The sequence below is a fragment of the Gymnoscopelus microlampas genome (genome assembly GCF_963454915.1).
Source record: "Gymnoscopelus microlampas genome assembly, chromosome: 12".
Taxonomy (NCBI): domain Eukaryota; kingdom Metazoa; phylum Chordata; class Actinopteri; order Myctophiformes; family Myctophidae; genus Gymnoscopelus; species Gymnoscopelus microlampas.
Window position 1 is genome coordinate 37,259,784 of NC_139949.1, and position 26,050 is coordinate 37,285,833.

At 41.9% G+C, this 26,050-nt stretch overlaps 1 protein-coding gene across 1 annotated transcript in view; it reads right to left on the reverse strand.

The window, feature by feature from the left end:
* Nucleotides 1–26,050, reverse strand: part of LOC311057057 (neurobeachin-like) — a gene marked incomplete at both ends in the record, with an annotated part of 230,399 nt that overhangs the window by 91,450 nt on the left and 112,899 nt on the right. The window contains 5 exon segments of the mRNA XM_084073945.1: nt 4,943–5,111; nt 18,803–18,955; nt 20,912–21,020; nt 21,856–21,989; nt 24,785–24,982. Coding sequence (XP_083930071.1) covers nt 4,943–5,111; nt 18,803–18,955; nt 20,912–21,020; nt 21,856–21,989; nt 24,785–24,982 — 763 coding nt within the window.

Sequence of the window (26,050 nt, forward strand, 5' to 3'; positions counted from 1 at the left end):
ACGGTGATCTCCGGAGCAGAGATAAAATATTTCCACCATGTAAATATATCTCAGTGATTACCATATGTATGGCATGCACCCAAAGCAACACTGACATGGAAACCCCACGAGGGAACCATGGCCTTCAAAAGGCCATTAATACATACATGGCCGGGGTTAATTGCTGCTAATTATAATTTTATTTTTTACATGAGGACGGGGGGGGGGGGGGGGGCACTCTGGCAGTTCGTCCGGTAAGCAGGCAGGCTGCTAAACACAGCCAAACACACAGCGAGGCAGTGTTGCCAGATATTGCCAGAGAAATAAGCAACCATTGGTATAAAGTAACTAAGTACAAAATTGGAAATAATCCAGTAAAGTAAAAGTACCTCAAAATAAAGTACTTCAGTACTTAAGTGCTGTACTTAGGTCAAATTTTAGGTACTTTTACTGGAGTATTTCCAATTTTCGATACTTTTACCTTTACTCCACTACATCTCGGGGACAAATATTGTACTTTTACTCCACTACAATTATTTGAAAACTAGTTACTAGTTACTTTGTAGGTTTTGATTATTATTACAAAACATACACTAACCACTTCAGCCCTATTTAAACTTTGTCTATTTGAAAATAGCCGATCTACAAGCTCACAATGTTGTGAACTTGTAGATCGGCTATTTTCAAAACAAATCTTGAAATAAAATGTGAAATATTTGGACGATTTTTGAAACATTTTAACACAAATCTGGTACGGGGCTACCTGGCACAACATGTTTTCAGATGGGGGCTATAGGGAGGGACAAAAGGCCAACATATTCATTTTTGGGGGTCCACGATGACTAGGGTTGCCAACATCCAGAACTGAGGAAACGGGACCCATGCACGCGCGCGATTTTTTTTCGGGTTTCCCGCGGATAAAGTTACTTTTTTTGTTACTTTATTTCGGTTTTAGGGTTAGGGTTAGGGTTGGGTTAGGGTTATGTGATTTCATTATTTTGGGGGAGCCGCGCCCACCGGAGAAAATCTCACACACACACACACACACGCACGCGTGCGAGGCTGCGAGCACTTTGCCTGCCCTGTCAACTGAGCGGTCCAAGCGCCCTTAGCATACAGCACACAAACACGCAGCCAGACACACTGCATTGTGCGCAAACAGAAATATATTTTTTATTTTTCCCTTTACACCGGAGTCCGGGACAAACAAAGTCCCGTACGGGACACGCCCCTTTTGGCTCAAATACGGGGCGTCCCGGCTAATACGGGACGGTTGGCAACCCTAACGATGACACGGAAATGTTTGAGAACCACTGGTTTAAACCAAATTAGGAAGCAAGCCCCAAAAAAAGTAACTACACTTTAGAAACAAGGACAAAAAAAACGCAACCCTAAAAACTACCAATATTTACAAGCAACTTCACAGAAAAATAAGCTCATAGTCGCTTACAATAAGCAGACATGGCAACGCTGACAGCGAGGCAGACAGCCGCTTCATTACTATTCCCCCAGCGCTCCCTCATGTCGTGTCAATCAAAGCGGTCTGTTGCCCCGGGCAACGCGGGATGCACTGTGATAGGCCCAGTGGAGGAGAGAGCCTCTGGTTGATTAAAGTCAATGGCTGTTAAACGTTCTGGAGTGGACGAGGGTTTTATTCTCAGCCCGTTTCAATTTCAAGGACCTCCCAGATTGATATGCATTAACCCATTAAGACCGGGGAAGAATCTGTCATTATCTGTGTCAAAAATAGCAGATATACAAGCTCATAGCGCGGAACCAAGTGCCAAGCTGTAGATCTGCTATTTTTGAACATTTTTGAAAATATGGGAAAATCTTTGAATAAATATAGACATTTTTAACTCAAATCTTTGCTTCTGGGGGTCCCTGGAACAAAATATTTTCCGATGGGGGTCCGCAACCAAATACATATTATTTTGGGGGTCCTTGACATGAAAAGGTATGACAACCACTGATATATATATATAGCAACATAGTTTTTTCAAAAAGGATTAGGATTTAGAAGACATTTGTAGAATCTCCCAGAATATATCTGCTATTTTTGAATAGCCCAAAAAATCTTAAAATAACACAGATGCGTTCCCGGTCTTAATGGGTTAAGGCCAGAGACCCCTATCTGATAGGATTTTTAATCTCTGGGGCTCCAATCTGTTCTGTAACATATCCTCATAGCGTTCATTTAACTCTGACAGAATACAAATGGGTTCCATTTGTAGTCCTGTAATTGTCCTGCAGCGCCGTTACATTTACGGTAAACCAGTAATAGTCCATTTGGTTTCTAACTATCAATCATTTAGCCCGGGAACCCCGCCCTGGAACCCACCTCAAAAACGCAACCAGCGTTATCCCACCCGGTCTCAGTTACTTCCGTGTTACGCCCCCTTCTGTGACGCACGTGGAACTATAGGCTCTATGCACAGCAGCCATATTAGGAATGAATTGGGCCCCTTCCTTACTTCCTTCACAGGTGTTACCAATGATACTAATTAAGGCTCTGTTCCATTTAGTGTGGCATAGTGGTTGTCTTATTTTCAAGGACCCCCATAACTCTGAGAGTGTACAAATGGAACATTTGGTTCCATTTGTACACTCTCAGAGTTACCCATCATAAGGGGCCATTTGGGAACCAAAATGGAGTGTTTCTAGTGAGCCAACATGCACAATATCAGCACCCCGACCAGAATGGAACAGAGCCTTCATTAGTATCATTGGTAACACCTGTGAAGGAAGTAAGAAGAGGCCCAAATTCTTTCCAATATGGCTGCTGTGCATAGAGCCTATTCCGACCCCTAGTCATGCTTCATATTCCAGGAGGACAGCACTGCACTGGCCGGCTTTCCTCCGTGGTGGAAAATAATGCTCGGTGCTTGCATTGTCTGGGGGGGGGGATTATTGGGGGGATAATTAATTCATTATTGGGGGGATAATTTACGATTCTGTCCCTATACGGTACATAACTCGAACAGCGCTGCATGGGTCGGCTCTGGCGGACTTCTCAACGTTCAGCACGGTGACTCGCTCGCCTAGCTGCTTGCTCGGCTGTGCCTCTCGTTGCTCAAGTCCGCCAGGAACGCGCCTCCGGCGTTGTAACAGTTTTTTACTTAAAGTACCAAAAGTAAAAGTACTCATTATGCAGAATGTCCCATTTAAAGTTTTCAAATCCTGAAAATCTTTTGAAAATAGCAGATCTACAAGCTCGATGCGATATATTGTGAGCTTGTAGATTGGCTATTTTCAAATGGACGAAATGTATATAGAGCTGAAATGATTAATGTTTGTTTTGTAATGATAATCAAAATCTACAAAGTAACTAGTTACTAAAGTTTTCAAATAAATGTAGTGGATTAAACTTACAATATTTTCCTCTGAGATGCAGTGGAGTAGAAGTAAAAGTATTGGAAATTGGAAATACTCAGGTAAAGTACAAATACCTCAAAATTGTACTGAAGTACAGTACTTGAGTATAGTTACTTTACACCACTGCATTTAGGGACAACATTTCTACTGCTCAGTCGAGAGGCAATAATGTCCCTGCTTGGCCAGAGGAGATGATTGTGCGTTATGAGCTTCAGGCAGTACTTCTTGTCAACCAGTACGTGTCCTGACCTACCCAGCGACACCACTGTCTATTGTACATCTCTGGAAGAGCAGGGACACCACGCTATTCATTGTTCATTTATTAACATACTCTACCGTACAGATTGGTTAAAATAACGTTTTATTGATTAAAATAAGTTCCAGTCTGCTGCTTTTAATGCATATCCATTTTAACGGACCAAATAATACGTTTATGTGACACCGACGGTGTGTGTGTGTGTGTGTGTGTGTGTGTGTGGCAGTAATAACCCCATTTAACCCCATTTAAAACTTTCTTGAGATAAGCAGGGATAATTCAATCTTGAAATCCTCTGCTTTTCTTTTTTTTTCCACTCCAATAAAAACAAATCATTTTAAAACTATACAGTCTTATTAGAGAAACAATTTACATTGCTCAATAACTCTAACCTGCTAATTAAAACCAATAAAACAGTGATATTGTCTATTTTTTTTTGTTCTTATCTCATTTGGGAACACAAGTCCTCCAACTAAGCCAATCAACGATAAAACTTTATAACAGGGATCAAGTGTGTGTTATTGGAACTTAGAGCCTGACTGAATTCTGGGTCAGATTTTGGATCTTGGAGAGTCTTGTCCACTGAATACTGACGTTTTGACCAAGGAAAAACACAATTAAATCGTTAATCGCAATTATTTGTATGACAATGAATCATCAAGCGCAATGTCCTGATGATGACACAGCCCTACCCATAGTGCAGTGATTCTCAAATGGATTGAGAATCACTGGTCCTTGAGGGACCCCCAGTTTGATTACATTAGGGCCATTGACCCTATAGTTGATGCAACCTTTGGTGCAATCTACACCGTAAAATCCTCCGTGTTCATTTAACTCTGAGAATGTACGAATGGTTCCAGACCCTGTCGGTTCTTAGGACTGTAACTATCGATCGTTTAGCTGGGGACCCCCCTAAAACCCCGTGGTTGAGAACCATAAGTAAGCCTTATTGCCGAGTCATGTGGCCCATAGGTCAGGAGCCTATCTCCTGTTTCTGTAGCGTGAGGCAGCTTGATGATGTCCAAGTACATCCCCTGGACATGATGCTAGTATGTTGCAGGGACTTACCCCCAATCCAACCCTTGATGCTGGGTGCCAAGCAGAGAGGCATTGGGTCCCATTTTCATAGTCTTTGGTACGACCTGGCCGGGGGATCGAACCCAGACCTCCCAATCTCAGGACGGACACTCCATAGTGAGACGAACCATAGTGCATGCAAATGTGTGTGTGCGATTGTGCGTATCATGCGTACCGAGGCCTTTGGGGGTGATGGGTTCCATTCGTGCACTCTCAGAGTGCATTTAAATGCATGTAAATGTGTCTGTCACGTACCGAGGCCTTTGGGGGTGATGCCGCTGCACTCCAGGGGGTTGCTGGCCCAGTAGTAGTACTTGAGTGTGTGCATGAGCTGCAGCACGGTGCCAACGCGGCGGATGGTGGTGTAGATGGTGGCCGTGCCAATGAACTCTGAGGACAGGTACGTGTAGAGGGACAGCTGCACCTGTGGAAACACACACACACAAACATATATATACTTGTGAGAACATCATTTATGTCAGTGGTTCTCACACTTTTTCATGTCAAAATGATATGTATTTGGCTGTTTATAAATAGCAGATCTACAAGCTCATATCTGCTATTTTTGAATAGCCAAAGTATACAATGTGGTTAAATTTGTTGATGATTGTGACCCTACAGTATATTAACACATATTTTGCTGGGGACCCCCTGGTACCCCCCCAAGGACCCCTGGGGGTCTGGGCACCCCCAGGGTCACATACATTTTATGTGACCCAAAACAGCGGTTTGAGACACAAAGTCATTGCCATGGTCATTTTTCAGCTTTTTTCTTTCATAGATTATGAAAGTACAGAATGTAAGCTTTTCAAATGACCTGTCATTCGTTGAAATCGGAACATATTAGAAGAAGATTGCCCATTTGAATCTTGTCAAACCAGAATAGTCCAAGTTGAGAAAATGCCTTCCTAAACATTTCACACTTTTAGAGCCTGGTAATAGTTGTTAACAATGTCTCATTTATTCAACACTCCTCTAATCACTCACCAATTGTCAACTTTCAGTCAGCTACTGTATCAACTCTATGGAAACTTGAAGAAACGTTGCAACACGTCATTTTCATCAAGACTCTACCATACTACTCAATTATCTAACATTCTCATTCTCAAACATTTTAACACAACGGGTTCCAGCCTTTTATTAAAACAGATTACGCTGAGTGCCAGAGATCTCACCGTTTGTAACACTGTGCTGTTTATAGCTGTTTGACTCCACGGCGAGCACCTACAATGGTCCTGGCTAATGCTTGGAACAATATCATCTCTCACGCGAGTCGCCATTACGGAGTAATCGCCCATCGAAAATGACTTGTTTTCCCCAATGTAAAAAGTTAAGGAGATACAGAGGTTTTTATCAAGGAGATTTTTACCGTGTTTGGCACCCGATGTGCAATTTTTGTAAGTTGTAATTTTTCCCTCTAGGGCTCCCTCGTGAAAGAGATCTTGTCGTTTCAAATAACATGTACACAGTATACCTGCATATAAATATAATGTATTATTATTAGAATTTTGGCATTACTCTCTGGTGGCCTTTCCAGGCTAATTCTAGACCATTATTTTCTTCTCCTTTGGGTTATGTTCTCCCCGACCCCTTGTTAACCACCACACCTGTGTCTTGTTTCTGTGTTGTTGCTTTGATTGAATGTCTGTGTACTTCAGAATCCAGTTATTTTTTTTGGTTCATTCTGTGCCTGAGTCTTTGACACATACGCTATCTGTGTATTAGGCCTGTCCCCGACTAAGGATTTGTATAGTTCAATCTGATTGGCGACTAATTGCCAATAGTTGACTAGCAGTCGACTAATGCAACACCCAAAATTCAACTGAGATTGGCAGTTGAATCAGTCTGATTCGACTGCCAATCTCTCAGTCAAATCATGCAAAAAAGGTGATGCAATAGAGGAACATTCCATTTGGTATGTAGGGGTGCTTAGTGTCTGATTTAACATATACTATTGGTTTTATCCTATTTTTGGCAAACTATTAGTTAATTAATATAACAAACTAGGCCAATCTCTCAGTCGAATAATTAAAAATATATATATAATTAAAATATCCTACTATAATTCTAGTAACCTCTGTTTGTCTGTCTGTAGTGGTGTCACTACCCGGTTCTCCTCAGTGGCTGGCGCAATTGCTCTGATTTTGCACACAGCCATTGACCATTACCATCTGAACTTAACTGTGAAGCCCGTTTTTCAATTTCATCAAATCTCAGCTTCTTATTAGCGTTTATGTGTCAAACAATGTCGCCTCCCGGGTTGCCAGATCATGTGCGCATATCCCCCCACGGATGCGTCGACCGGGTATGGTCTAGTAATTATAATTCAACTAAGAGATTGGCAGTCGATTCAGACACCCCTCGACTAATTAGTCGACTATTCGACTAATCGAGGTCAGGCCTACTGTGTATGTATCTTTATTTGTATTATTTTAACCTTTCAATCCTATCTCTTTCCCTTTGCTCTCACTCTACTTCTATCGTCTCTCTTCTGACAGAATACTGAAGAATACTGAAAAATACACCAGTAAAACGATAAATAAATAAAGACATCCTTTTTTTGTTGGGGTGGGGGGGGGGGGGGGGGGGGGGGGCATTTTTAACCCTAAACCCAAAGGCTGAGTTTGATCTCATATGAGGTGGAAACCTCATACAGTATGTACAAAACCGTTACAAATTCAAAAGTATCAAAAGTGGCAGATCTACAAGCTCAAAACGCGTCGCTTCGCACAGTGTTTCAAGCTTGCAGATCTGCTACTTTTGAGTGGCGCTGCTGTAGTATGATCAAGTTGGGTGTTAATTTACCAAAACAACACAAAAAGTTATGAGATCAGAGGTTTCTGCCCGACAGCAACGATATACTGTAGTTGTGTGTCAAAGATAGCAGATCTACAAGGTCACTGCAAACTGTTGTTTTTGGTGCACAAACACCACTGGCACGCAATCAAGTATGAATTGGCAAAACTCCAACCTGAAGCCCTACACTTAACCTCTGAACGCTTAACCCCAGCCTGAATATTTTCCTAACAAAATGTCTCTTGTGTCCTCACAATGGCTGACTATTTCTCGAATTCTGCTATAATACTCGTGGGGACATTTATGGTATAGTTAACTATCAGAGGTGGAAAAAGTACTCAAATGTTGTTTTTTTAAGCATATTCCCGGTCCACGTGCTCACAACAACCAGCCCACAGGTTGAGAACCATCTGTAGTAATACAAGTACACACACACACACACGCACACACACACACACACACACACACACACACACACACACACACACACACACACACACACACACACACACACACACAGAGATGGACAATAACAAAACGGTGTTAGAGACACCTGATCGTGGCAAAACAACAAAATCTGGTGTTTGGGAGGCAAAAGACTGTCTGTTTCATTGCCGACAGCAGCTGCCTGCCCCCCCATGCCCCCCCCCACAGGCAGGAGCTGATGTTCTGCCAGCTGTGTGTTTTTTTTTCTCCCCCATTGTAACAGTGCCTGGAGCTGCCCAGTCTCATCTGAGCAGCTCCGCTCACAGCGCTGACATTTAGAAAGGCTTTACTCCCTCCCTCCATCCTCCCTTCCTCTCTTCCTCCCTTCCTCCCTTCTTCCCTTCCTCCCTTCCTCCCTCCTACCTGCTCTCGATCTCAGTCGATTCGTTCTCGCTTTTCAGCTGGCTAATATCTCTGCTTTTCGGGGCTGTTTTCTCCGTAATTTAAGGCTTTCTACTTTCGTCATATAACTGCATCATACAAAAGTTAGGCAAAAATAGACGTTCCGCAAGCTCACAACGTGTAGCATCTGCTATTTTTTTGCATTCATTTTAAAGTGAAAGACACGGCGGTTAAGAGTGTCTGTGAGTTGTAAATAAATATGGAAATAATGAAAAGTATTAACTTTCACCCCATGGAGACTTGAATTCATGGATTTTGCTTTGGTCAATAATTTGATGACCGGCAGCGGTTCCGGTAGGAGACACAAAGAGTCTCCTTTGTGTCTCCTACCGGAACCGCTGCCTACCATTTGCAAAATATCCATGAATTCGAAACAAGGTTTCCACTCGACATGGACGATATGCTCTCTATCTATACTCCCTGGCTTTTGTAAAGAGGCTACACTCCCTCCCTCTCCCTCTCCCTCCTCCCATCTTCAGTATACCTGTTAACGCATCTGTCGTTCTGTTCTCCTTCTCATCTCGCTAATGTGCCTCCTCCTCCACCTCAACACGTGTTATTATAGTGCGTTACCCTTTTCCTCCTCCACTCCCTCGCTTCGCTCTCTCTCTCTCTCTCTCTCTCGCTAAAAAACACCTCGGAGCTCATTACACAGGCCTTGGCTCTGAGTGCACGTCTCAGACGAGGTGGCTGCATTTCAGCAGATGGAATTAGTGGGGTGGCCACGGTGCCGTCTGGCCACGGTGCGTCACAATGTGTCCTCTATGACGTCAGTAGGAGTACCAAGGCCCGGGCAATATGTTAAGATTATTATTATCCATATTGTGATGTGAGACTCAAGCAGTGTTGATTTTTGTCGACTAAAACTATGACGAAAAAAGTTGGTCGACCACCCTTTTTCACTGACGAAAACTAAATGAAAACGAAATAAAAAGCTACGATGACTAAAACTAAATATACTGACATTTTCGTCAACAAATAATAAAAAAAAACAAAAAAAACTGAAATGTTCGGTTGGAGACAAGTTATTTTATGTTTTGTTGCACAAGGGTGTTGCACTCTGAAAATAGCAGATCTACAAGCTCACAACGCGTCGTAGCGCGACGCGTTGTGAGCTTGTAGATCTGCTATTTTCAGTATGCAAGTGTAAAATCAGCCATTACGACGCCATTAACGCCCGCCAAAATAAAATGTAGTCAATTAAATCAACTCAACTAACTAACTAGACAAAACTAAAGCATTGTGAGCTTTTCAAAGCGTTGTGAGGTATTAAAACATTACCTAAAACATTACGGAACATGTGGAACATCTTCAATGTTATTCAGGCCAAGGACCCCTTGGCTGAGAGAGAGATGAAGTAGGCTCTGTACTTGATTAGCTCTTTTTTCCCCTCTACACTAAACCTCTTTGCCAAAAATAGCAGATCTACAAGGGCGTTGTGAGCTTGTACAGCAGATCGGCTATTTTTGGCTAATGTTCCCCTGAGTCCTATAACACAAAGATTTGGTGGACCCCGTGTAGTAACTCTGAGGACCCCCTAGGAGTCCCGGACCCCCTGTTGAGGACCCCTGCTGTATAGTAGTACAAAGAGTGCTATGGTGAAATAAGCCAAACTTCTCAGCTCACTGATTTTCGAGAAAAAGCTAAAGCTCATTAACTACACTGATATTGTGCAATAGACAAACAAAGCCCAGTTAATATTCCCATAGGGTACTGTAGGTGCCTAAGCACCTACAGTAGCACCTACATCATATCAATATCGTTGCTCTCGGGGAGAAACCTCTTATCTCCATATTTAAACTTTGTGTTTTTTCGTAAACTAATGTCCTACTTGATCATACTACAGCGTCACACAAAAGTTGCAGATCTACAAGCTCGAAATAATGTAGGGCTATAAGTGATACGTTTTGAGCTTTTCGATCTGCAATTTTTGCTATTTTTGAATTTGAATGCAGAAAAGTAACGTAAAAAAAAACAGTGGACGTATGAGATTTCCACCCGACAGAGACGACATAATAACATATTCATAGTCAATTCCACACAATAACTGAGTAAACAGCAACCCTAAACAAAAGGTCTATGAATAATAGATAATTCCCCATAAAGATTGCATTTAAGATGGCTCTGAGCTGGAGTTTTGAGCTCCAGAGATTTCTTTCTGTGATTTCTTTCAGAGAAGTCTGTGTTTCTCCCGTCCTGAACTCAGCGCGACCCACCGACGCTATAACCGCTGCTGCCCGGCAGCCAATCACAGCACAGGTTCAGAGGTGAAGACGCTACGGAGAGACAGGAATAATAGCTGAAAGCTGAACATAATGGAGGTTAGAGCTGACAGGCCCCCTGGGGACGGTCAAGAACCGCTAGCATCAAGTTTACGCAGAGAGAGAGAGAGAGAGAGAGAGAGAGAGACACAGAGAGACAGAGAGAGAGAGACTGGAAGATAGTCAAAAATGCTAGCATCTTGTTTACAGAGAGAAAGAGATAATGGGGGGAGAGAGAGAAAGAATGAGAGAGAGACAGAGCGCAAGAGAGAGAGAGAATGGAAGAGAAAGAAAGGGTCAAGGATGCTAGCATCATGTTCACCGAGAGAGAAAGAGACAGAGAGAAAGAGAGAGACTGGAAGATAGTCAAAAATGCGAGCATCAAGTTTACACAGAGAAAGAGAGAATGGGGAGGGAGAGAAAGAATGAAAGAAAGAAAGAAAGAGAGAAAGAGTTGGACTGAACTCCCTAACTCTTTTCCACTTTCCTATCCCGCAGTCTTTTTCAAAATGTCACTTTTTCTCCGGGTTTTCTGTTCCGTCGCGTTCAGTTCCTTCCCTGCTAGCCATGTACTCTGAATGTTCTGTAAAGGTCAGTGATTCTGGGAAGGTCATCGCCACGTCCCTGTTTTTCATTTCACGTCCTCCTGTTTGTTGCAGTTTTCCCTCCCTCCAGGTTGTCCTCCTATCAAGCATGCATGGAAAACAGCCTTTACTCTCTCTCTCTCTCTCTCTCTCTCTCTCTCTCTCTCTCTCTCTCTCTTTTAATTCTTTGGCTATTAAGAATATATGCAGATATAAAAGCTCATAGCGCCGCACTACGAGTTTGTAGATCTGAAAATGTGTTCAAATCTTTGAATATATGTTTTTTAAAGCGAAAAATGTTAACTCAAATCTTTGAATATATATGTTTTTTAAAGTGAACATTTTTAACTCAAATCTTTGCTTCTGGGGATTCAACATGTTTTCTAAATCCTAACAGTTTTCATAAAAAACGTACAGTATGTTGCTATAGACTAGAGCACCGAAGTCCTGACGTCACTGCCAGTAGAGGGCGCTTTTCGCAGGTTTGTGGCTTTACTTTTTGTATTGATATCCTCATTGGGGAATCTTAGATCGCTTCATATAAGAACTGTGTTCCAAAACTAATTTGTATCGTCTCTGGCGGGTGGAAACCTCATATGTCTAAAACTGTTACTTGTCAGGATTCAAATTCAAAAATAGCAAAAATAGCAGATCTACAAGCTCAAAAATGCGTTGCTTCGTGCCGTGTTTCGAGCTTGTGGATCTGCTACTTTTGACGCTGTAGCATGATCAAGTAGGGCATTAATTGACAAAAAACACAAAAAGTTAGAATATGGAGAGTTTCCCGCCGCCAGCAACGATAAAGAATCTATCTACATTTGTATTAAATTGAAGTTTCTCATCCAGGACTTTGCCCAAATACTTACATTTCTACACTTGTATCTGTGACTCACCCTTAATCACACAGTGCAGAGATACCAGGGCCTCCTCGGAAAATCAATAAGCATTCATTTGGTCTTACGCCTCCATTTATTTGGATGAAAGACTTCGGTCACACCAGTTATCTAAGTCGATGTGTTAAAGAATGTGATGTTGAACACTATGCTGCTTATTGTTGTGTGAAGTGGGATGCTCTCCTTCTTATAGAAAGTGCATTATTTTTCTGTCAGGCACCCGTCATCCTCTGCCATTTTTTTTATATCAATCTTTTATTGAGAGCCCTCTGAGCTTTCCTTTTATCTGCTGGAAAAAAAAGAAGAAGAAGAGAAACAAGCCTGAACAGCTTTTGACAAAAGCAGGGTTGGATTTGCTGGGGAGGGTGGGGGAGGAAAATCCATGCCTCTGCTTCTGATACAAAAATAAAAGAATAATTACATCAGTGTCAGATACCTTATGTTGTGGACTATGTGGTCGACACGTGCTGACACTTTGCACCTTAATGTAAAACGTGCTTTTTCTCTCGCACCTTAACTAACACATATCATGTACACTATATCTGCTGCTATGCTCACGCACCTTTATGTCTTACCTCAGGTACTTAATTACCGCACCGGATAGAAATACAGTACTATGTGTATGTAGATCATTTTGTTAGTTTCTCTCCCCCTATTCTTCTTCTTCCCTTTCTCTTTATGGAAGTAACAAAAACGATGGAGCTTTCACAAAAATGTATTTCACCCACTGTTTTACCCCTGTAAACCTGTGATGTGACAATAAAGTTGATTCTGATTCTTCTGATATCCCTCCTCTGGTTATCCACTGTTATGGCCGGTGGGGATATGATTTATCCTTGCTTTTGGTCAGACTGAATTAAATAAATTACATGTACTGTATTTCATTTTGGGGAATGTGGGTTTTTTAAATTTATTTTTTATTCTTTCTCATTTATTTTTAACCTAGTTTTTACCTTGTTATTGTTCAGAATGTTTAAGATCATTTTTATTCCACTTTTTTATTCTATTTTTGTTTGTTTGTTTGTTTGTTTGTATGCATGTATGCATGTATGTATGTTGTGTGTTACTGTGTTTCTCTGTTGCAAGCTGTTCCAAACTAATTGCCCCTACAGCAGGGGTCTTCAACAGGGGGTCCGGGACCCCTAGGCGGTCCTCAGAGTTACTACAGGGGGTCCGCCAAATCTTTGTGTGATATGATTTTTTTTTTTACCTTGACCACTTGAACCAAACTAACGTTTATCTGAAGCACAATTTTATGTAATGTAGAGGGGGTCCCTGCTTCATCTCTCTCTCAGCTAGGGGGTCCTTGGCCTGAAAACGTTGAAGACCCCTGCCCTACAGGGATAACTAAAGTAGTTTGAAGTTGAAGTTTAACAAATCAATCAAGGACCGGTACTGATCTTCTTGTTCCACACCCTGCAGAACACTCACCATTACTGAGCCATCAGCATGCTTAACTTCTCTATTTTATTGTAGCACTATTGTGGCACTCGCCCTAGCCTTGACGACCTTGCAGGCTTATGCAAAGGTTACAATGTAATTTAGAATGCATGTTATGTAGACAGACGCCAGGTTCATTTGTTGACCTGGCGTCCCATAGTTTGTATAGTTTCAACGTACAGATTATTTATTTGTTGATATTATGCTGTCTAGATTGATGATACTGTAGGTTCTTGGTTTACCTATGATCCTAGATTACTATTTCTATGCATTTGATGAATTACCTCATGTTTAGATGAGAAGCCTGTGTGAGAGCACAGAACATGTGGCTGAATACAATAAACCATTGGTTCTCAAAGTGGGGTCCGGGGACCCCCAGGGGTCCTTGAGGGGGTTCCCAGCTAAATGATAGATTAGGAACCAAATGGACCCTTATGGGTCTGTAACTCAGAGTGTGTACAAATGGAACCAAATGGACAATAACGGGTCCATTTGGTTCCATTTGTACACTCTCAGAGTTAAATTAACATTGATTTTACTTTATAAATTGGGGTCCCAGAGATAGAAATGCCATTAAATGGGGGTCCGTAGCCATAATGTATGTCAAACTGGGGGTCCTTGAAATTAAAATGGTTGAGATTCACTGCTAGAGAGCCGTAAAAATCTTCTCTTATGAGGGGTCCCTGGCATATCTTTTGAAATGGGGGTCCGCGGGCTAATAAGTTTCAATTTAGGGGTCCTTGACATGAAAAAGTTTGAGAACCACTGCAATAAAGGAGAAAATCAATAAAAGGTCTAGGTTCATGGTTCCTTTTTCTCACAAGGTGCCTCAGTGCAGTTCAGCCCTATTTTATACTATTATACTTCCATAAAAAATAATAGCTGATCTACAAGCTCCCAATGCGGCGCACATGACCAGTGTTGCTACTGTAAGTGTGCTCATTATAAGTACTGTAACTCTGGGTTGTTTTTCTGTAAAGTCGTTTGTAAATATTGATAGTAGTTGCGCGTTGCTATTTTTGTGGGGATTGTTTCTATAGTGTAGTTGCTTATTTGGCCTTGCTTCCTAATGTTGTTTAAACCGGTGGCTCTCAAACTATTTCATGTCAAAGACCCCAAAATGAATATGTATCTGTCTGCGGACCCCCATCTGAGAATTTGTTGTGCCAGCCAGGGACCCCCACACAAGATTTGAGTTGTTAAAATGTTCCAAATATTTAACTTTTTCTTTCAAGATTATAAATATATATATATATTTTTTTTAAATAGCGGATCTACAAGCTCATAACATGTCACAATGCGACGCTTTGCGAGCTTGTAGATCGGCTATTTTCAAATAGTCGATGTATATTAGGTTTAAGTGCTCATGTGGCCTATTACAGTAGTTGCTTCTTTTGGGCTTGTTTTCATAGACCCTGGTTGCTTATTTCTCTCGCAAAATCTGGCAACACTGCACATCGTCTCTGTCGGGTGGAAACCTCATTATGTCTAAAACTGTTACTTTTCCGGAATTAAATTCATAAATAGCAAAAGTAGCAGATCTACTTTCTATCTGCCCGACTGCAGCGAAATGACCAAGAGATATACACACAATCACCTTGCCTGCAACCAGCCACCTTGTCTAAACCTAGAAAGCTCATCATTAAAGTCAAACGCTATCTAAACTCCAGTAGAATTTGGTTATAAGCCTTCAGCCAGTTCAGTAATCAGACTTCTCAGTAACACACACTCTATCCTTTGTTCTGCATCCTAAAGCATGGCATTTATTTCATTCCAAACCTTTCCTTGTTAACCCGTTAAAACCGGGAAAACATCTGTGTCATTTTATACTTCGGCTGTTCAAAAATAGCAGATATACAAGCTCACAGCGCGTCACTTCGTGAGCTTGTAGATCCGTTATTTTAGCAAAATCTCGAAATATTTTGCAAATCTTTGAATATTATATAAATCTATATATTTTTTTAACATTCAAACATTTTTAACTCATGTCTTTGCTTCAGGGGGTCCCAGGAACAACATATTTTGAGATGGACTTTGAGATGGAGGTCCGCGGCCAAATACATATAATGTTGGGGGTCCTTGACATGAAAAGGTTTGAGCACCACTGATATATTAGCAACATACGTTTTTCAAAAAACTGTTAGGATTTAGAAGACATTATTTTTGTATTTTTCTCAGATTGTATTTTTCTCAGATATTTTTGTATTTTTCTCAGATCTTAATGAGTTAAACACCCTTTATCCAGCTCACCCTCCTGCTCTACTCTAACACCTGATACACCTGTAGCTATCTTAACCGCTCTTTTAACACGTAAATGTTGCCTTATTATCTTCCTCATAATGAGACAACTGCTTCTGATTAAGGGCCATGTTTAAGTGATGTGCTAATCCAGGGCTTATTATTGGAGGGAATCATAAGCACCATATTTTCCACACAAAAAGAAGACGCACTGTAACTAGTGAAGCAGTGCAGCAGGGGGCCCTGCCTGAAGGAGATTACATAAGCGTACCGATTCCATGAGTAAGAATCTAATGTTATATGTATTTTTGTTATTCCTTTTTATTGTACACACAGACAGTATTACATTTAGTTATAAGACATCCAAAGGTCCATAGTACAACTACATTAACTCTTTAACTGCCAGAGTTAAAACATCGTCTATAGCTGCCCTTGCCAGCGATTTCGAGCGTTTTTGCTAACCTTTAAACAATCATAGAATATTTATCTCCAGTATGATCAATCGCTTTAAAAGACGTATCCGAGTCTCGTACAATCAGGGGGAGGGGCGGGTGGCGGGGTGGAGTGTGCTGCCACGATCATCCGTTCAATAGTTCAATAGGGCAGTTGAATGTAGGTTGTTTTCGCCAAAAAGCAACAGAAACAGAGAAAAGGCCATTTTTCCAAATCGAATAACAAGGAAGTGAACGGGCTCACGTGATTTGCTGCAGCTTGACTTCTCTGGGAGTCCAATGGTGACTCCCAGGTCAGCGAACAGTGCCATCTAGTGGAAAACCACTGAAAACACACATCGTCATACTCGTCAATGGCAGTGTGAGCCTTGGGCGGCCAACTGACGAGTTCACTCCGTTATGAAACACTGTTGTATGACAAAGTATTTCAAAAAATGGTTAACTAGTGGCAACGCAACCATTTGAGCCCCTATACCAACCCCATCATATGAGTGACCTTTTTACTTCCATAGACCCTATTTAAACGGCGGCCATATTGGAATTTAACATTGAAAGTGCCGCCACCCGGGGTGGCTACTTTCATTGACTTCATAGAAACATGGCCGTCGTGTGAATATGGTCTATAGATTCACACATACTTCATCACGTTTCCAATAATGGAGTCCCATGGTTCTCTATTTAGCAGCTTGCAGAAACATCTCTGCCTGTGCGCCGCTGCCTCGGAATCCTACCAAACCCCATCATCATGAGAATGACCTTATACTTCCATAGTTTCACACAGTGGTGGGAAAAGTACTCAAATTCTTTACTTAAGTAAAAGTACCAATACTGCAATATAGAAATACTCTGTTACAAGTAAAAGTCCAGAATTTTAAATTTACTTGAGTTAAAGTACAAAAGTATTGGCATCAAAATGTACTTAAAGTACCAAAAGTAAAAGTACTAAATGTTTGAAAATAGCAGATCTACAAGCTCACAACGCGTCACGATGCGACGCGTTGTGAGCTTGTAGATCGGCTATTTTCAAATACCCTATGTATAAAATAGGGCTGAAGTGGTTAATGTATGTTTTATAATATAATGATATACCTGCAAAGTAACTAGTACCTAAAGTTTTCAAATAATTGTAGTGGAGTAAAAGTACAATATTTGCCTCTGAGATGTAGTGGAGTAGAAGTAAAAGTATAGACAATTTGGAAATACTCCTGTGAAGTAAAAGTACCTCAACATTGTACTTAAGTACAGTACTTGAGTGAATTTACTTAGTTACTTTACACCACTGGTTTCACACATATGTCATCATGTTTTCAATATCCAGTCCCATATGGCACTCTATTTAGAATCTTACAATCTGTGCTGCCTTTCCGAAAACATATTCTCTTGTCCTTTCCGTGTGGAGATACTGTACGTACGCATTGCAGGGTATAATGGCAGCTTGTTTCTTCCGTGTTTGTTTGTTCACCAGCGTTCATGTTTACTCTGCTTTCTCTGATCTCGCACTTGTGTAAGTCCCTCTGGATATAAAGAGCGTCTGCTAAAATGCCTAAATTGGTATATTGCACCGTTTCTGTTTCTCTTCTGCTCTTCTGACTCTATACCTCTATCTTCTCACTCAAAATCGTACTTAAGTACAGTTCTTGAGTACATGTACTTAGCTACTTTACACCACTGCTTAATAGTCACGAGGATTCGAGAAAAAGCAGTCGGCACTGCATGGGCTCAGCACCTGTTGTGAACACCACACATCGCTAGCTAGCGGGAGAGACAAAGATTAGCGGAAAATCTGTTTAATTCTCGAGCACGTTGAAACAGCGGATAATAAACCTGCATCGCCAGACATCTGTGCCTGTGAATGTACAACGCAGGATAATAATGTGCACGCCAACACATTCTCCAACAGCCTGTCAACGTGACGCGTAAGAATGCTAAAACCCTACCTGTGTCTGTCTCTAATAAGTCACACTAAATCACCTCTCTGGGTAAGAAGAACATCTTAAACGCTGAATGTGTCACCGTATGAATGTCTTTTAATTGCACTGTGACTGCCGTTCAACATCCTGTTTCATTAGCATTCCGTTACATCCCTCCATCCGCTAGTTGTTATTTATAGCTTAGCACACACGCAAATGAGAACACACACACACACACACACACACACACACACACACACACACACACACACACACACACACACACACACACACACACACACACACACACACACACACACACACACACACACACACACACACACAGTGCACAGACTCGCACAGCTTGATACAAGGCTGTCAGATCACGACGGACAAGGAGAGAGACACCCAGTTTTTTCGGTCTCTGTTTTTCCTCATTTACAGCAGGGAAAAACGCACACACACCGCACACGCACACACACCTTGGCAGTGTGTATCCAGATAGAAAAACCCACATGCCTTGACACACACATGCACACAAACAATAACACAGAAACCCTTGATACAGTACCAACATACACACACACACACACACACACACACACACACACACACACACACACACACGGTACACACACGGTACACACACAGACCTTGGCCGGGGTGTGTATCCAGATGGCAGCGTTGAAGAGCACGTGGTCACAGAGCTGTTTGAGCAGCGGCGCGCCGTGTGGCAGTCCATCCAGGTACTTGGCGAAGGACAGGAACTGTTCCAGCACCGCTCTGGTGATGTGGACCCGTGAAGACTGAAAAAAAAAAATACACACCCACACGCAACTAAGTATACGTAAGCAACTGATCTCGGACTTAAGGATGTCAACACTAAGACAGAGAAAGGCATGTAGAAGTACACTAGATGCGCTGACATCTGTTTATTGTACTGTCGTTCGGACATTGTTGCAATTATCTCTCTCCATCCTGAGAGACATAAAACTTAAGCCTAAAGACTGTAGCTTCAGCATCTGTGAACAAGTAAACAACATAGCTACTAGCGTCTATCTAAGCAACGTCACACAAAAGTATCAAAAGTATACAGATCTGCAAGCTTGAAACGAAGCGTAAAATGCAGCATGAAACACGGCGCGAAGCAACGTGTTTTAATAATAATAATACATATGATTTATATAGCGCTTTTCTAGGTACACAAAGTTGCTTTACAGAAACAAGACAAAAACAACTTTATTAGGAGAAACTAGTTAAAAGATAAGAAAAGTAAACAAAGCGGGGTTGGGATTTATGTAGGGAATGCGAGTGTGAAAAGGTGGGTTTTGAGTGTGGTTTTAAACGTGGTTTTGAGCTTGTAGATCTGCTACTTTTGATACTTTTGAATTTGAATCCTGAAAAGTAACAGTTTCAGACATGTGAGGTTTCCACCTGACAGAGACGATAACATACTTAGCATATGTAGCTATTATCTATCTAAATAACATACTCGGCATCTGTGAACAAGTAAACAATATCTGCCGTACTGTATGTGAACTGGTAAACAACATAGCTAGCATCTATATACATAACAGCATCTGTCAACAAGTAAACAATAACATCATCTATCTAAACAGCCGACGAGTGATGCAAAGACATCTGTTACATCACCTGTTGACACACATGTGTCTCATCTTCGGTGCGTTCGGATACACGGTATATACGCACCGAAAATGTGAGTGCTCTGGCTGTGCCGTTACAATACGCTCAGGGAGTTGATTTACGAACAGACAGGCAACACATCTTGCCTGTCTGCCGTCTGTATTGTCCCTCACTGCTTCCTATACCTGCCTAACGTTGTTCTTTTTAGAACCAACATGGGAAAATCCTCATTCTACTACTCTGCTGCCAAAACGTGGAATGCCCTGACACCATCCTTTAAAGGATGCATATTATATTGTGTAAATTTATTATGCTATTTTGATGAATTAAATGCATACTGTAGGACCACAATGGAAACAAGTCCCCAGGACTTTTTTGTGTTATCCTTTTAGACTTAATGTCTTAGTGTACCACATGCCGTTTACATTTCTGACTAATAAAGTATACAATCAATCAAAAAACGTGCTGGATGTCAGATAATAAAACTGTTTACTGGCAGTAGCACTCGTCTTGCCTCGTTTAGCAGGCATTTAGCCTTGTGGATCAATCAATAGTCTAGTAGCTATACTTCTATTACTTCTTCCACCATTGTAGTTTTCATCAGAGTTTTCATCAGAGTTAACGCATTGGACAGCCCTGCTTCAGAGCAGAGGGTTGGTCAGTGCATTTAGGGATCAGCACACTGAACGTTCCAACGCCAACGCACCGACTGTACTGAACATCGTCTCTGTCGGGTGGAAACCTCATACGTCCAAAACGGTTACTTTTCGGGATTTAAAAAATATATAGCAAAAGTAGCAGATCTACAAGCTCAAAACGCGCCACGAAGTGGCGCGTTTTGAGCTTGTAGATCTGCTACTTTTGATGCTTTTGCGTGACGCTATAGTATGATCAAGTAGGAGCGTTAAGCGTTACAAAAAAAACACAAACATTTGAAATATGGAGATAAGAGGTTTCTGCCCCGAAAGTAACGATATATGAACGAGCGAGGAGCACACAGCGCTCTCAGAGCATATTTCCGAACGCAGCCCTATTAGTCACTGCTCGACTAATGTCTCGTAATTATAATAATAATAAGGATGATTGTGATTCTGATATGACACACACAGTACACTGACCTTCTCCAGCAGGTACCCAATAACCAGGAATCCCTTCCCTCCCAGCATCTGTTCCTGCATGGCCACTGAGCTCTTCAACAGCTCCACCAGGAACGCCAGCAGGGTAGCACTGCAACACACACACACACACACACACGACGCACACACACACACACACACACACACACACACACACACACACACACACACACACACACACACACACACACACACACACACACACACACACACACACACACACACACACACACACACACTTCTTTACAAAACAAATACGGTAACACTCACACATTTGATAGATATCTACAGCTTCTCTCCACTCATCTTTTATCTCTCCATCACTCATTCTCTCTTTTTATGTTCTTCTGTCCTCCTTCTCTTTCTTCCTCCTCTCTCTCTCTCTCTCTCTCTCTCTCATGCTGCGTTCACACTGGCAGATACATAATATACAAAGAAGATACAAAGCTACGCAGCGTATCTGTCGCTTTTTGCAGCTTTGTATGTGAAGTTCAACTTATTTGTAACTTGTGTAGCTGTTGTAGCTTTTTGTTCCCTCTCACCCCCCTCTCCAGAGGAACATTTGTGGACCCAGGGGATGGCCAGCCCCTAGCGTTCACACTTAAAACACTCACAATTCATTTATTTTATGCAGATTTTCTCAACCTTTTCTTTCAACATTTTAAAAATGTCTGAAAATAGCCAATTGTATGAAATGACGCCTCTCTCTCTCTCTCCCTCTCTCCCTCTCTCTCTCTCTCTCTCTCTCTCTCTCTCTCTCTCTCTCCCTCTCTCCCTCTCTCCCTCTCTCCCTCTCTCCCTCTCTCTCTCTCTCTCTCTCTCTCTCTCTCTCTCCCTCTCTCCCTCTCTCTCTCTCTCTCTCTCTCTCTCTCTCTCTCTCTCTCTCTGTGGTGGGTGTGTTCCTGTGGTCCAGTGGTTGAGCTCACCAGACGGTGGTGTCCACAGAGCTGTCATTGAGTTGCCTGTAGTCCAGCTGGGAGAAGAGAGGAAACAGGACCTGGATTCCTCCTATGGAGTGGATGGCACTGTGAATGGAGTGGGTGACGATGGCCTTCACGTCCTGGGGAGAAACAAACCCACACACACACACACACACACACGCACACACACACACAAGTGTTGATTTTGACAGCAATTTTTTATTTAGTTTTAGCCATAGTCTTTTGAATAAAATTCTGTTTAGTTTTAGTCATAATTTTGTCATCTGAAATGTTTTACTTTTAGTCTAGTTTTAGTCGACTAAATATCACAACATTTTATTTTATCACAAAATGTATTTTTGGCGGGCCGTGATGGCGGCCAAAAATAGACGATTTACAAGCTCACAACACGTCGCGTTTTCGGTCTGTGACACCTGTGCGCACCCATGATAACTCTTTTAGTTGTAGGCCTACTGGATCTCTTCTCCACTAGTTCCCCCCCCTAACATTGTAGTCTAGTTTTTATTTGTTGACGTAATTCGATTGTTAAGACGTGACGTTGCGCCCCGCTAGAATAACTTCCGGGTCCAAGTGTTTTAATGTTAATAATAATAATGTTAAATCATAATAATAAATAAATACTTTGTACTTCTATGATATTAGCATTAAGACCCTTATTAACCCTCAATGGTTCATTTCTGAAAAAGGAGGTTATTGTAAAAAGATTTACGGGTTCCAACATGTTGTTTACAATGAAGAGTGGACGGCGCTGGTGCCTTTTGGACCCGGACGTGACATCGGACTACAAAATTACGTCAGACTTAAGAACCGAATTGTCAGTCTCAGTTTTAGTCATCATAGCTTAGTTTTTATGACTGATAGCTTCATTTTCTCTGGTTTCAATGGTGGTGTCGTTCCAGACTCTATACTACAGGGTGTTCACTCTCCATTCCGACATCTCACCACTCCGACTAGTGGCTTCCGCGTGCGGTTAGGGTTAGGGTTAGGGTTAGGTATAGGGTTCGTCAACGTCGGAAAGGCGACATGTCGGAAAGGAGAAATGCACCCATACTACAGCATTCAGAGATTGTGGAATAGTTGCGTCTAGCTACGCGAGACTAGGTGTGTGTGTGTGTGTGTGTGTGTGTGTGTGTGTGTGTGTGTGTGTGTGTGTGTGTGTGTGTGTGTGTGTGTGTGTGTGTGTGTGTGTGTGTGTGTGTGTGTGTGTGTGTGTGTGTGTGCGCGCGTGTGTGTGCGTGTGTGCGTGTGTGCGTGTGTGTGTGTGTGTGTGTGTGTGTGCATGTGGTGCTCATCAGATGACAGATGGAGATGCTGGATGCAGCACCGTCCATTGTTGTCTGATTAATAATGCATCCAGCTGTTCATGCCACTAAAATATATAACATTCATTATTATTTATCGTCACATCTCATGTCTACGCTGCTAAAGCTTTGATGCCATGCTCCCGTTCAACCTCTGCCAAACATAGGTTAACTCCATCATAATCCCCATACACAAAACTGTTCATATATCGTTGCTGTCGGGCAAAAACCTATTATCTCCATACTTTTTGTGTTTTCTCGTAAATTAAGTAATTAACGCCCTACTTGATCACACTACAGCGTCACACAAAAGCATCAAGAGTAGCAGATCCACAAGCTCAAAATGTGGCGCAAAGACATCTGTAGAATCCCCAGAAGCAAAGATTTGAGTTACAAATGCTCGCTTTAAAAAATACGTATATTCAAAGATTTGCACAAAGTTTCACGATTTTTCCAAAAATTGCAGATATACTGCAATCTGCTATTTATTTTTAAAAGCAAAAGTATTTAATAAATGGTTACAATCTAAAAAAAGACAGATGCTTTTTACATGGGGATTTTACATATTTAGATGGTATTTAGAGCCAGCTATGAAGACGCATAAGGAGGCAAACGACAGTCGCTCAGCTCGCTCAGTAGACTAATTGCTGGGAAACAAGCAGTTCAGCACGGTATTAACATGGATTAAAGCTAAATTAAATCTCATGACTGAAAAGCGTTTTGTGGCCAAGTCCTAATACACAATATGTAATTGTTCTACATACTGCCAACCAAGTGAAGAAATCACAGATTGCTTTTATGAATTATCTGAGTCCAACAGGGTTTTAATGGAAGATGGCTCTGAACATAATAATTATGTTCACAATAATAATTATTGTTGCTAGTTTGACCACTTCAAATGCTGTCATCTTAAAATAATAGCCGAAAGTAGCCTTAGTGTCTCCAAGCTCTCAGTGAGAGCTCGTAGATAGGCTATTTTGGCTGCGCAGCATGCTTCCATAAAAGACATTCTGGCTTTTATGGAATCCAAATGACTGAAATTAGTAATGGCGACTGACAACTTAAAGACATCTGGGGGACTGAATTTACCTTTGCGGGATCAATTAAGGTATTACTTTAGGGTCTTATAGTGTTAAAGGTAGGGTAAGTGATTTACTTTGGTTAAAATAAGTGTTAAATAGCTGTATACTATATTCTGATAGTACTCATTGCTATACTGTAGAGTGTGTGTTCAATAATAGGAGTCTCCCATGTCTCTCCAGCTACTAAAGAGCTGGAGAGACCCCTGTGACCTAACAAATGCTCTGTAGCAATGATTACTATCAGAATATAGTATTTTAACCTTTTTAACAAAACAAAACAAAAATAACCAAAAATATCACTTACCCTACCTTTAATCTAACTCAGAGAGTGTACGAATGGAACCAAATGGACCTGTAACTCTGAGAATGTACAAGTGGAACCAAAAGGTTAAGATGTTGGCTTTCCCCACGGGAGACCCGGGTTCGATTCCCGCGGGCGTTACATCACTTGTTCACCCTCAGAGTTAAATGAAAACTGAGCATTTCCCATCACAGGTATATCTGCTGTGACCACGTGACCGTGTGTCTGACCTGCAGCATGAGCGCGTGGGGGGAGTGTACGAAGATGGAGGGGTTTTCCCGCGGCGAGGACTCCAGGCACAGCTGGGCGTCGGTGGCCTTGGCGTTGTAGGTGAAGGAGATGGAGGACGCCAGCTTGCTGTCGTACAGCACCTGCTTGTGGTGCTCCGCCAGGTGGATGTCACTCTCCGACTTGAACTTGAAGGTGCTCTGTGTGGACAAAACGACAACAACACAATAATACGTGAGGGGATATAGTTTAGATCATATTGGTTCTCAAAGTGGGGTCCGGGGACCCCCCAGCGGTGCTTGAGGGGGTTCCAGGGGGTCCCCAGCTAAATGGTGGATAGGAACCAAATGGACCCTTATGGGACTGTAACTCTGAGAGTGTACAAATGCCATTTTGTTCCATTTGTACACTCTCAGAGTTAAATTAACCAGTATGCGCGCAATGAAACCCATTCTGTCAGGTCTCGCTAGGACGCGCCTCACTAGCCAACACACAAGAGGGGTTTGGGGTGTGCTGAAACCAGCGCACCCCAAAACAACAAGTTGAGAATTGATTGCGTGAAACAATCACCTGTGCGTCCAGTCTCAATGTTAGTAAACAAATAATTGGTCTATACAGAGTCGTTCCTAGCAGCTAATATAATATGAGAGCGTATACAGTAGCGTTGACTCCCATTGTAAGTAGGGATGTCCGATATTATCGGCCTCCCAATATTATCGGCCGATATTAGCATAAAAATTGATATCGGGAAAATATCGGTATCGGTTTTTGAAAGATTTTTTTTTTTTTTTTGCTTTATAAATAAGTTACAGGAGTTCTTACTGTATATGGTGTGTGTGATATGAAATTTGAGCTTACCCTAATCACAATAATCCCCGCATATATCGGTATCGGTTGATATCGGTATCGGTAATTAAAAGTTGGACAATATCGGTATATCGGTTATCGGTAAAAAAGCCAATATCGGACAACCCTAATTGTAAGAATGGAATGCGTAAATGCTTGTTCTATCTCAATGAGATAGTTCCAATGTTTGGAACTATATTCCATAGCGGCCCGCTTTGCGGCGAGATCAAAGTGTGTCATAACTCTCTCTCTCTCTCTCTCTATGGGTCTGGGTTTCCCCACACACCTGGACTCCCTGTCACAGCTGGCCCTGTACTGTAGCCCCATCTGTGTTTTAGGTTGTTCAGGCTACCGTGGGCTTGTCGTTGTTGTTGTTGTTGTGCCACCGTGCAACTAGTGTTCTAGTTCATTCTGCACCTGGC